General features: G+C 43.3%; 1 protein-coding gene across 1 annotated transcript; it reads left to right on the top strand.

The window, feature by feature from the left end:
* Positions 1-174: 174 nt before the first annotated feature.
* On the top strand, positions 175-12,476 carry vimr2 (vimentin-related 2). The gene is made up of 10 exons (XM_028416562.1): positions 175-302; positions 638-782; positions 887-1,045; positions 1,210-1,329; positions 3,585-3,680; positions 5,118-5,246; positions 6,376-6,510; positions 8,661-8,771; positions 8,891-9,015; positions 11,674-12,476. Exons 1-10 carry the CDS (start codon positions 205-207, stop codon positions 11,723-11,725), a joined length of 1,170 nt encoding a protein of 389 aa, XP_028272363.1. The 5' UTR covers positions 175-204; the 3' UTR covers positions 11,726-12,476.

Here is a 12,476-nt window from a genome sequence, read left to right as displayed (position 1 = left end):
CGGCCTTCTGTTTGTAACTACTGTGCAGTAGAGTTTATGGGCTTACTCCTCAGGTACATGTGAAATTACTTGGTGATGTTCATGCTATTGTTAGTCTGCTTCACTTCAGTGCTACATTCTCATTCTGCATGAATATAAAACCCACCTCTGCCCTCAAGATGTTATTTGCCTGGTGTGTTGTAGGCCAGTCTAAAACCTGACACCATGACTATGCTCAGAGTTTCTTCTTACCGCAGGCTGTTTGAGGAGGACAGCTGGAGTCAAAGTGAGCAGCGTGCAGGGCAGTACCGAGCCTATGCCAGGTCAGTGCTGGTTTGACTCACTAATTATAATAATATAGTATTTAAGATATGTGTATGTGGCAATAATTATAGCTGTAAACAGATGCATGTACAATTTTGCAGTTGTAAGACCATATGGCTCCATATTTGTTGATAAATATTAATATAAAGTATTCATAACCACTTTAAATGCCCTAATAAAGGGTCATAACTGATAGAGAAGAAGGTCTTCCATAGAAGAAATGGCATCATAGTCATATGTTCATGATGAGTAGTGCAAAAAAATATATGGCTTCTGAACATAAACATATTATTTTTAACATTTTCTCAGTCCAGTCTTTGTGTCATTCTTCCAGAGGTGCAGCTGTCTGCAAGTGTGACTGTGACAGCTTAGACTTTGCGTCTGCCAAGGCTCTGAACAAAGAAGGTCTGAACCGGTTTGTCCAGGACCGCACCATCATTGCTGCCCTCAACGACTGCCTAGTCAGGCTTATTGAACTGGTGAGGACACACTGTCACATGAGCACGTTGTGTTCCCTCTGCTGTGTCATTCCTTTTGTTCAGTGTGTACCTGTCCCCACTCTCTCTGTCTTTCTGTCCTTCAGGCTCATTGTTTTGAGGAAGAGAATGTGTCTCTTGAGTGTCAGATCATTGAATTAGAGGAGAAGCTAAACAGTCAGCAAGCCTCCAGCAGCATCACCTCCACTGTGGCTGTACCTGACTACAGTCTGGATGCAGTGGTGGAAAGACTGCGCAGGCAGAGGGTGAGGTTGCTGCTGGGTGTGTCAGCTGCGTGTTTCCCTGTGTGACAGCATGTCTAAATTTACTGTTCTCATATCAGTGCACATGTCACTACATCTCATCAGTTTGCAGAGTGACAGACAGGAGTGACTTGTTAATATCCATCACTGTGTTAACTGTGCTGCAGGATGAGATTCTGAGTGACACTGAGGAGCTGCACAAAGAGCTCAGACATCTGCAGGAAGAGTACGAAAAGGCTGCACAGCAGAGGATCCTCCTCCAGCAGGAACAACAAGATGTGGCTCAGGTGATACATTTATAAACCAAAATGTAATTTAATTTGTATAAACTGAAAATGGAAAACAGTGAAGTAGTTAGTAGTTAGTTTATTATTTGACAATAGCAGTCACCTTTAAGTTTGGGTATTTAGTGCTCATTGATGGATTGATAATTGATATGGATTAGTGACACTCACACATCATTCTAATTTTTTCTATAGGTGGTGGTCTCCAATCACTCAGGGCTGTGTGTTAAGCTGAGTTTAACAAGGCATCAGATAACTATTTGAATTAGTGTAACACAATTCCTCAGCAGTAAATGTTTTAAATGTACATTATTATCTATACACACACACACACACACACACACATATATATGAGACTATAAAATCTACACCACAAAAAAGCAGCTCCAGAAGATGTATGGATGGATGCAATTCAAGCAAACCAAAAATAATGTGGACAATAATTATCAATACATGTGTATTTTTCTTTGTTTTTCACCTGCAAGTGTTAAAAGCTGAGGAAACAGCAGCAGAAATGTTGGACTCCAAAAACACTTGATCCTACATTTCCCACAATGCAACAGCATAGCACGTTTTCTTAGTAAACATTTTTATCTGGTATTGAATGCTTACAAATATAACAACGTTCATTGTGTGTTGTCATGCATTCAAACCCTTGTTGTAATAATACACCCTCGACACTAGATGTCAGTGTTGTCAATGCTGAAACATGGCTGTGGCTCCCCTGTAGTTTGGTCCAGTGGGTGTAGATCATTACCGGCACTCACGCAGATTGAGTTGGTGCCGCTCCCTCCCTCACACATGGCAGAACTCATCTCCTGCTCTTCCCAGCCGGGCCAGATGTGAGGGAGGGAGGCTTTAATATCGCTCATACAGATGTAATACGTTGTTGTAATGCTCCTGCTGGCTCAGTTCTCTGGTTCTGAATTGAAAGCAGCTGCAGGGTGACAGGACATGGTGGGAAATTCAGCAGGGAGGTGGAGAAATGAATACTACACAGATCAAACTGCAACAAGATGCTTACCTCACATTATAATAAACAGCCCATGTTTGATTTGTTTCTCCCCTGTTCATTTTTGGTTCCAAAATTTTCCCACGTTTTTGTCTCGTAACACCTTTTTTGGCTGCACCAGTACGTAGACTGAAACTAGAGATGGACAAACATCACCTGTAGAATTCCTGCAGAGACTGGTTTTGAAGGTCAGTTTTAGAGGCTCTGGCTGTCACCATCTCGGTAGCGCCCACATCTGAGTGTGAGCAGACCATTTAACATGGGGGTCTGTGGGGATGGACTCACTTTCAGAGCCAGCCTCAAGTGGCAGCTTGATGAACTACAGTTTTTTACCTGTAGGCCTAAAATTCTAGCACACAGAGCCACATTCCCTTAGGGCTTAGTGAAGAGTAAAACAGAGGTAAAAGCAGAGTGAATATTATTCTTTAAAGAGCGGCATGGTGTACAGTGGTTAGCACTACATTTCTGCGTGGAGCTTGCATGTTCCTCTTTTGCCTTTGTGGGTTTTTTCTTGGTACTCTGGCTTCATCTTACATACCAAAGATGTGCATGTTTAGTTAATTAGGGACTCAAATTGGCCACAGATGTAAGTGTGACTGGTTAGCCCTGTGATAGGCTGGCTCCCTGTCCAGCCTTTCACCCATTAACAGCTGGAATAGGCTCCAATGGACACGTTTTGTTGTTTAAATGGTAGAATTGGATTCAAACAACTTCGTAATCTTATGGCAGTTTTGTGTTTGCTCCATTTGCCACATGAAGTAGTTAATACTCTGCTAAATTTGCACTCTTGTGATTCATAAAAAAAGTTTATTTTTGCCGCAGCAGGAGCACACTCCCTCTGCCTCCTGCTGTACATCCCTGACCCTGCCCTCCTCTCAGTGAGGATCCACCAAACATTCCCTCCTTGTGTCCAAATGTGAATACAGACACCAACAGTAATTGCATCCAACACAGATTAATCTGGTTCTTTAAGAGTAGTAGATGAGCTGAGAACCCCTGCTGGTAAATGGATTGGGCGACAGGAGTTTTCTTTCTAGTTAGCCTCCTTCCCACCTCGCTCCCCCCCACCCCCCACCCCTTTCCTCTGCATTGCAGTGTCTCCTTGCTGTTCAGTAAAACACAGTGGATGTACTGATGGTTCTGAAAAAAAGAAAACAAAGACTTTTTCTATATTTCTTCAACCTCCTCCAGAATTTGAGTTTAAACTTTTTAATGTTGTTCTTTCATAACTTCATTTCCTCTGCAGGAAGTGGATGCTGTGACAACAGAGTGTTTGGCACTGAGGGAGCAAGTGGCTATCTATGAGGAGCAGCTGGCCAACATGGACGCCCAGCACAACACGGTGAGAGAGTGTGTAGCTGCTGTGTAATAGAGCGGGAAGAGTTTATAACCTGTAAGCGGCTCAAAATGTAGCACTTAGGTTCAGACAGGAGTGTTGGAGGAATGCCCAGAGCTGTGGTGACAAACATGGTTCTGATGACCTCGGTCACCTTGCTGAAGAGATGACGCCAAAAAACGGCCACATCAACAGAGAAATATGAGAAGAGGATTACCGTGCCAAAGTCAGTTTCCTCTTTTTAATGTTAATCGGTGTTGTTATTACAAGAGGTGTGTATATTGGTTTTGCAGTCTGGTAAGGTCACACTGACATCTGTGTGGAAAGTGCAGGAGGTTAGCTTAGCTTAGCACAAAGACTGAAAGCAGAGCGAACCTTGATAGTATATGGACAGTGTGCGTGACCACCTGTAGGTTTGTGAAGTGTCGCTTTAAGTCTTTGTATGAGGCTCAGACCATCACCCAGTTGGCAGTGTCAAAGCCCACCTTAACTCCAAATACAGGCAAAGAAGAGAGGGAGCTGAGGCAGGTGGGTGGTCGTGAAAGCAGGAAGCTCATGCTGTGAGTTTGCTAAATAAACCAAATATAGGTGATTAAAATAAGTGAGTTATAAAAACATTCAGATGTACCTCTGACTAAACATGTTTAACAAATAGTGCAAAAATTCCTAACTGCTCCTTTAAAATGAGCATGGTTGCAGTTGTATGCATTGCCTATTTCACATCCAAATCCCCCTGCTCTCTGCATCTTTCTACAATTTTCTCCTCCTCGCCAGGAGATGACAGACGCGCCACAGTATCAGATCTAAAGGCTGTAGGCAGAAAGAGAAAGAGATAGAGCGAGGGAGCCGGAGCAGGAGCAGCTCCATCACTCTGTGTTTTTCTCTGCAAAGCCGGGCCGCCCGGCGTTTAACACACTCCCTCTGGGACACGCTCGATAACTCACAGTCCGGGAAATGCGGCTGAATACCAGATGAAAACAGAAGTTCCCTTTGTTTTATTAACTGTTGTTATTATCGGCACTCCCAGATACCACATATTCCCCTGACAAATCGGCAGCCATGTCGTTATTTAGGTGCAGTGAAAAAGAGAAAACTGGCCCTGCAGTCCTACAGCAGCTCTGTCTCTCTGTAATCAATGTGGTGTTTTTCTAAGGGCTCAATATGGCAAGTAGGACATATACATGTGCGGCACTTTGTAAGTGTAAATATTTACTGTGAACATTTGGTGTTTAACTCAGTAAGTTTCTTCATAAACTGCATGTAGGACACATAACAACGTGTACTTAATGCATCAAAGTGAATTATAGAACATTTTAAAATAATGTGTTATTGATTTCTTAAAAGCAGTCACTGATGACTACAGTGTATTGAACAGATGTACTGTAACTGCTACTCTGCAGAGCAGAATATGCATGTCACCACTGTGTGTGTTTGTACGCACAGGAGATGCAGAGTCTGCTGGAGCCTGATGAAGAGGCTGAGGGAGCAGCAGTGGTTAAATTCAGCAGCCCTGACATCACTCGGGTCCTGGATGTAAAGGAGTACTACTGCCAGCTGGCTGAGAACCTCCAGGTACAGTGTAGCATAAAAATACAAAAACATGACGTTTTACAATCACGACTTTGGCTACACACAACAAAGGTTCCAAACCTCCCAACGATGGCTGGTCGATTAGGTAATGTGATATTTATATTACTTTTATTATTGCTATGTATTTGTTACAGTTGTTGAGAAAAGACCATCCACTTTATTCATCAAGGGGGAAACAAGTTTGCAGCCAAACAATCTAGGAGTTTAAAAAAAAGGATCTCTGATTTATATGTTCTGAACATAAGCTCCTCATCATCCTCTTGTCCCTCCGATTCTCACCACATCAGCCTCTGAAATGGCCCGGTCAGGTCTACACGTAAATCTCAGCTTTCACAAATCACACAACGATACTCCCACTTGTTTTCTTTACCTCTTAACACAACACCAGGGAAGAACTTGAGAGTCGGAGGTGCAGTTCTGGACCCGAACAGAATGCCTCTGTTCACCTGTGTGTGTGTGTGTGTTTTAAAGTGCCGAAGTTCTGCATCGGGGGTCAGACTACAGCTCCGGTGGGTCTGACCCCCTTGGGGGCGAGGATGTCTGCCCAGTTCAGAGGTCAGGGCTGTAATCAGACTGCAGGCCGCCTTCCCAGGCTCCTTTAACAGCACTGGAGTGGATGCTGGTGTGTGTTGGAGACATGACTGAAGGGTGTCCAGTGTATTTTTATATATGTGTTTGGTGTGTGTGTGTGTGTGTGTGTGTGTGTGCTTGTTCTTAAACCCATCTATTCACCCTCTCCCACCCACTCAGCCTCTTCCCTTGCCAGCTGGACAGCATTCTGACTGCGTCTGGCCTCAATTACGAGACAGAATTGTCTCAATGCTAAAATGATTGCTATAGGTTTTGAACAGTAATGGTGATTTCTGGCTGACTCCCACACACCTGTGCACCCTCATCATGCTTGTTTCGGCTGCATTTATTCCATCTAATCATGAATGTGGTAGACACTGAGAGGCTTAAGCATTAGCCAGTATGAGAGCTTCTGATTGCTCTCTGCTTGCCCTATTAAAGGCACTCAACTGGCCCAAAACAGGCCGCTGCTTTCCCTGTATTCAAAATAAAAGATCTGATAGCTGTATTCTCTCTGCCTGCTTATCTCCTGTCTCTCCAGTTTGAGTGTGGTGCTTCCTCCTCCTCGGCTGTGGTTCGCAGTGATGATAGAAAGAACCTGGAAGTGGGAGGAACTGAGGGGTCAGCGGTCAAAGACCTCTCAAAGATAAAGGATGTGAGCGAGATAAAGGCGCTGGTGAGTGGGCTCCCTTTCAGTGTACCATGGATCATTCAAGAGCTTGAAGCAGTTCTGAACAGACCTGATGAAACTGCTTAGAGAAGCAGCAAAGAGAATCCAATCGACACATGGATCCACGATAGACATTTATGATCAGCAGTGAGCCTCGCTGTCAGCTTTTCCGGTGGTCACTGGGGGTATTACAGCTAAAACTGTCTCTTAGTAAACGTTCCAGTCAGACGATAAAATATATTTTAGTGGTGAACTCACCCTTTATTCCTGTGTTTACATGTCATTTAAAACCTTAGTCCTGCTGATTCATATCTTCCCAGAATACATTTCAAACCTCTATACTAACGAAGAAAAGAGGAGTATTACATCCCACCACTGGCTCTGCGTCGGCCGTCAGCTCCTAAATCAGTTATAATGGTGAAAATGAATGGTTTCCCACAGCAGGCGAAGGGAGTGGAGACCAGCTGAGTGACAGCAGAGCAACAGTGTGGGAGATCCTGCTGACCAGAGTGTTTACTCTGCGGACACTTTCAGCAGGAGATGTGACGGGCCCGGCCGCAGCTCAGACAGGATTTATTGCTCTCTGTGTCCTCAGTTATTAAGTACAGTCAGATCAGAACGCCTGCAGCATCATCGTCTTAAAACTTCACACACGCACACACACACTGAGGAAATAAACTTTCATCATCAAATGTTTTTCATCCAGCTAGCAAAAAAAGAGAAAGAAATGTGAGGGGAGCTTTGAATGAACCAGACCGCAGTGTGAGGCATCAATAAAGTGATGAACCAGGAAATTGTGACTCAGGTAGAAATCACCAGGAAACAGAAACGACCTCCTCTCAGTCTCTGAACATCCATCAGTGGTCTGACCACAGCTAGCACCCAACCACATCTGTAACAAACATGGTGGTTTGGTTCTCATTACTGTGGCTGGTTCTTACCTCCAGCTCTTTAAATAAACAGCAAGCCTCTGTAACCACAGCAGAACTTTCCCAACACGTTCTAAAGCTCCGGCTCAGCTCAATCCAGCCTGACGGATGGGCAGCATGGCCTGATCTGCTCTGTTTCCTCCCTCACCCCTGATGGATGCCTCAGGTCTGGTTTCTCACTGAGACACAACATGGCCAAACAAACAGATTGCCGTGAAATCAGCCCTGTCGCAGAAATGTATATAATAGAGCAGGCTGTGATGAAGTCGCAGGCTGCTGCTCACGTACACATACACGGCCAGACACCACTTATTACGCTCGGCAGAAGGGAGGAAAAGTGTGAGTGAGTGACTCAACCAGTTTGGGAAGTCATCATCAGCCTGTCAGTAGTAACCAGGTCGTCTTCTGCTCACATGAGCTTACTGAAAGATGAGTAGGACCGCCTGGATCCCCATCTGGCTGTGACAGCTAATTGTTGAACTTGTGTGATTGCTGTAATTACTCACGGCAGGACACCACAGTCTCAGACATCGGGGGGGAGGGATGCTCCTCAGTAGGTTTGTGGAATAAGTAAAATAACCTGTTCTATCTGTGGATAATTGGCAGGCTTAGTTAAAGCTCGATTTCCATTCAGGGTTTAATTAGCACAGAGTACAGCTGAAGCCGATGGGACTGGTTTTAGGTATTTAGCCATAAAATAAAGTGGGGACCAAATCCAAATTTTGACTTGGTAATTACCACCAAAGTAATTACAATTCCTCCTGAGGTTGTGTGAACCAAATTTCATGGAAATCCATCCAGTAGCTGCTGAGATATTTCACCCTAAAACAACAAATATGGTGGTTGATAAATTGTCAGAGAAATAAATCTTCTGGAAACAATGAAATATGTACAGTATATAATATATTTTGAGGACCATGGTACTAACTATCTAAGAGAACAAGAGGCTGGTAGCGGATGAGTAGACTAACTGCAAGGTGAGGCCAGTTTTTACTTTAATATTCCAAACTTTAAACATTAAAATAATTGAACTACTATAACATGGTATTTCATCTTTTATTGCAGACACATTGTCTGAGCTGTTTGCTGTCAGTCATCTCCTCTGCTGAAGTGCTCTTCTTGCTCTTCTTGAACTGGATTACTGTAGTCCAGCATCATTACATCACTTCAGGGTGATTCATGCAAAACGTATTTTCAGTGCTGAATGTTGTTTTTCTGTTTCTGTAGATTTCGGAGCTTCAGAAGGAGCTTGTTGAGCTTGAAAAGTGTAATGAGGAGCTGGAAGATGAGGTTGAGATGAAGCAGGCTGCGTACACGGATGAAACTGCTGAACTGGAAGTATGAGAGCGGAGTGATTAATGTAATCATAGCCTGTAATGGACCAGTGGTTTTGGCTAATTTTGTCATTTAATCTCCTCCTCTGCGCCGCACTCTGTGTGTCTGTGTGTGTTATTCAGTGTACTATAGACGAAATGAGGCTGCAGGAGACCGACCTCCAAGTACAGATGAAGGAGCAGTGTGAAGACTATAAGGAGCTGCTCAGTGAGAAGATGGCCAGAGACATGGAGATCGCTGCCTACAGGTCAGTGAGTCAATCAATCAATGAGCCCCCAGCAGGATTTATCAATAACAAGTGACCTATAAATCGAACAAATTACGAATAAATAGTTTGTTTATAGGATGTTACAAAATAGTGAATAAAATTAGAGTGGAGTAGAATTATTTTTTTTGTCCACCATGCTGATGAGTCCTTCCCTGCCTTGAGAGATTGTACATGTTTGTATTAACATGACCACAGGATGGAGCATAGCTGACTGATTTCATCATTTAAAATGCAGAGCTGCCATGAATGCACAGCTCGCTGTCTCCTCCGCACTTTCACGACCTTCATCGTTATGCTCCAGGTTGTTATTCTAAAGTGAGACTCGAGGTTTGAAGGAAGGTCCTGAGTGGGCTTTGTGGTAGTTTGGTTTATTTGTTTTGTGAGGCTGTCAGTCAAGAGGACAGCAGCAACAGTGTCTTCCAACAAAAACAATCCACCAGGTGACTTCGCTGATTAGTTTGTCTTCCCCTGTTAAAGGTGTTTAAGCTGCCTGCTGTACTGTCTGATTGCAATTAAAAATCCACAGACCCTGTGCCCTCCTTGATACGCACTGTGGATTCCCAGCTTTGTGGGAGGCGGGCGAATGAAAGCAGACAGCTCCCTGCGGTGCTCAATAAAGTGCCACATATTACTTAAACATGTCAAAAGGAGTCAACTGTTTGGGTCCTGGAATGATTTATTAGAATTAAATTAAACAGATGTGCAGTTTACTTTTGACATTCTTCATGTATGACCAAACCAAGATCCTGTGTATGAGTCTCGTATTGTCCAAGTCTCCTGGACGTCCGCAGTGTACATTTTAAGATATCCCTGCAAACAAAAGGCTGACATCACAGGCCAACTGGGGTCTCAGGAAACCACTGAATATGATTGCACTTTCCTGTGTCTGACCTTGAATACATTTCAGGCCATTCTCTCCATTCAATGCTGTTATTTAACCATCTGCTATCCTGGTACGTGAAGTGACGCACTTCAGCCATCCCATCCCACTGACACAGACTTCCTCCTGTTCCCTTCCATCACCCATCCAACCCAGGGGGGCCCCTACTGCAGGCCTGAGCTCAGACCCTCAAAATACCTTATTAGAATGGGCAAAGAGGACCTCACACTGTCAGCCCTGCGAGCTGGGCCGCTGCCAGCTCTTCTCCATGCCAGCCTGTTAATGTCTCCCTCCCTCTCTTACACACATTTACAAATTCGCCACAGTTTTAATTCCCTCTCATTACCCAACAGACTGTTCCAAAGACATTTAAAAGCACACAGTCAATGCCAGCTTTTTTCCTCCTTTGCTATATTTACTGGATGTTTTGTCATCCGTGATTAAAGCCATGAATAAGAAATGAAAATGGTGGCTGTTTATTCTCTTCGTGCCACAGCAAACTGTCTGCACAACAGACCCTAATGACCCCGGGCTGCCATTACAGGGTGGCTTATCGCCTGTGAAAGCATCTCAGAGCGGTTTGGGCAGATGAACACTGCTTTTGCTCACTGCTAATGTGAACGATTTGACACTATAATTAGGGCCCGAGCACTGAATGGCACAACAAACCCAACTGTAATACAAGTGATTATTTTATTTATTAATTACATTTTGAAGGCGTAGATGTAGGCACAAATTAAATTGATCCCTTTCCTTCCTGTTCGCACTAGAGAGCAACAAACGTCAGTGCGTCACCACAATAAATAGTTGTAAATCCCACGTACATTGTCCAGTCTTGACCAGGCCTTACATCATTAGTAAGTTTACTAGTAGTAGTAGTTTACTAATTGATTGGTCCTTATGCCCCCTAGTGATTGTAGCAAATTTTTCTGTTGTTTTGTTTCTCCTACTGTATATATGACAAACCAGAATCACATCTTTTGATTGAATTTGAATTTTGATCAATATTTTATTGAAAAAGGAATATTCACTTTTTAATTGCTTTTATTTTTAGTTTGATTTCCATTGCTAGGCAATCAAACTCTTGTTTTTTTTTGCATTTGCTTATTAATTTGACCAATTAATTTTTTTTAATTAATTTAATTTTTTAATTAAGTCTAAGGAAGAAGCAAATAATTTTCCATCTTATACTAATATTTTCAGTGGAGTTTTATATTAATTTTTAATGGAAAAGTCCATTTTCATTTTGTATTGTAAGAAATCAATATCACCTACATATTAGAACACAGTGGAGCTTCCAACAACAACCCACTGGAGACTGGTCTTTCCTCCTGCAGTCTCAAAACAAACACAACATGTCATATAATAATTTAGGGAATTCAGTTCACTTTTGTCTCCTTATTGCCTTCCATGCCTGGCTGGGTGCCGTGTTTCTATCAGTGTCTTGGTGGGTATTCATAACAGCGCTTTGCTGGAGGCAGTGAAAAGTGTGACACACTTTTCTGTGATGATGGCATACAAACGGAGAAAGCTCCAGAACAGCCTCTAAATGGACTCGAGCTGAAAAGATTAATCAACACAACATTTGAATTCTGATTGGGCTGGAAAATATGTGTGTCATTTTGTTTTATGTAAAATGTCCCAGCTTCCCTGCTGGCAGCATTTTGACATTGTGTGGTCTAGACTGAGCTCGGTCTTGGTGATGAGCAGTGTAAGCTCTAACATGCATGTTGTTGTTTTTTTTGTCTGTGTTTCAGGAGTCTAGTGGAGGAAGAGGAGGAGAGGCTGTGTGTATGCTGTGAAGAGTAAAACTGGCTGGATGCTTACAGACATGTGGATTAGAAAACAGACAAAAAAAATCAGACCCCCAAATCAGATACCAACACAGCGATTCAAGCCGATGTAAACTTATCATGACAGATTAATGTGGAGGCCTAAGCCGGGCCATTGATAACAGGTTGCTGGCAGATGACCCCGAGACTCCAAGAAAGATGGAGCTGTCTAAAAATGGAGGGAGGATGGGGGCTGTGCAGAGAGTGTGTATCCACCCAGTGTCTGGCAGTGATATTTCCTTAAGTGGGTTTTATCTTTACCAGCCCACTGATATGATTCATAAATGTTTTGTCCCCTCTTTGTTGAACACAGATATAAACACACACACACACACACACACACACTAAACTGCGGCTCTGTGAAGTCATCCCTGCTCTGATCCCACCTCGTCCATCACTCAAACTTTGTCTGATTAACAGCTCTTAACCTGTGACCCCCAGCACTGTTAACAAACATATTGACGGCTCGCTCTGAAGTAACTAAAAGCGTGGAGCCTTCCCCTCTGCTTTTACAGTCAGCCGCTGGTGTTGGTTTTGACAATCAAGTGTGCAGTGCACTGTGTTTGCTTTTCAAATGGTTCATAACGTTGTTTCTTTTCACTGCAGCACCTGGATCTTTCTACAAGGAGTGATTCATTGTTTCTTCTTTGAAAAGCAATGTCCCAATTTGCTGTCATTTCATAAATAGGCCTTTGGTAAGACATTCCTCAGTAATCTTTTCCTCATTT

Source organism: Parambassis ranga, chromosome 10 (assembly GCF_900634625.1).
Source record: "Parambassis ranga chromosome 10, fParRan2.1, whole genome shotgun sequence".
In the NCBI taxonomy this organism is placed as follows: Eukaryota; Metazoa; Chordata; class Actinopteri; family Ambassidae; genus Parambassis; species Parambassis ranga.
This window is presented reverse-complemented; position numbering and strand designations above follow the sequence as displayed.

Excerpts from the sequence above, each read along its gene's own strand:
- vimr2 (XM_028416562.1), top strand. The coding sequence starts at position 205 with ATGACTATGCTCAGAGTTTCTTCTTACCGCAGGCTGTTTGAGGAGGAC. Across the intron at positions 303-637 it reads CAGTACCGAGCCTATGCCAG|AGGTGCAGCTGTCTGCAAGT; the intron begins GTCAGTGCTGGT and ends TCATTCTTCCAG. Across the intron at positions 1,330-3,584 it reads AACAACAAGATGTGGCTCAG|GAAGTGGATGCTGTGACAAC; the intron begins GTGATACATTTA and ends TTTCCTCTGCAG.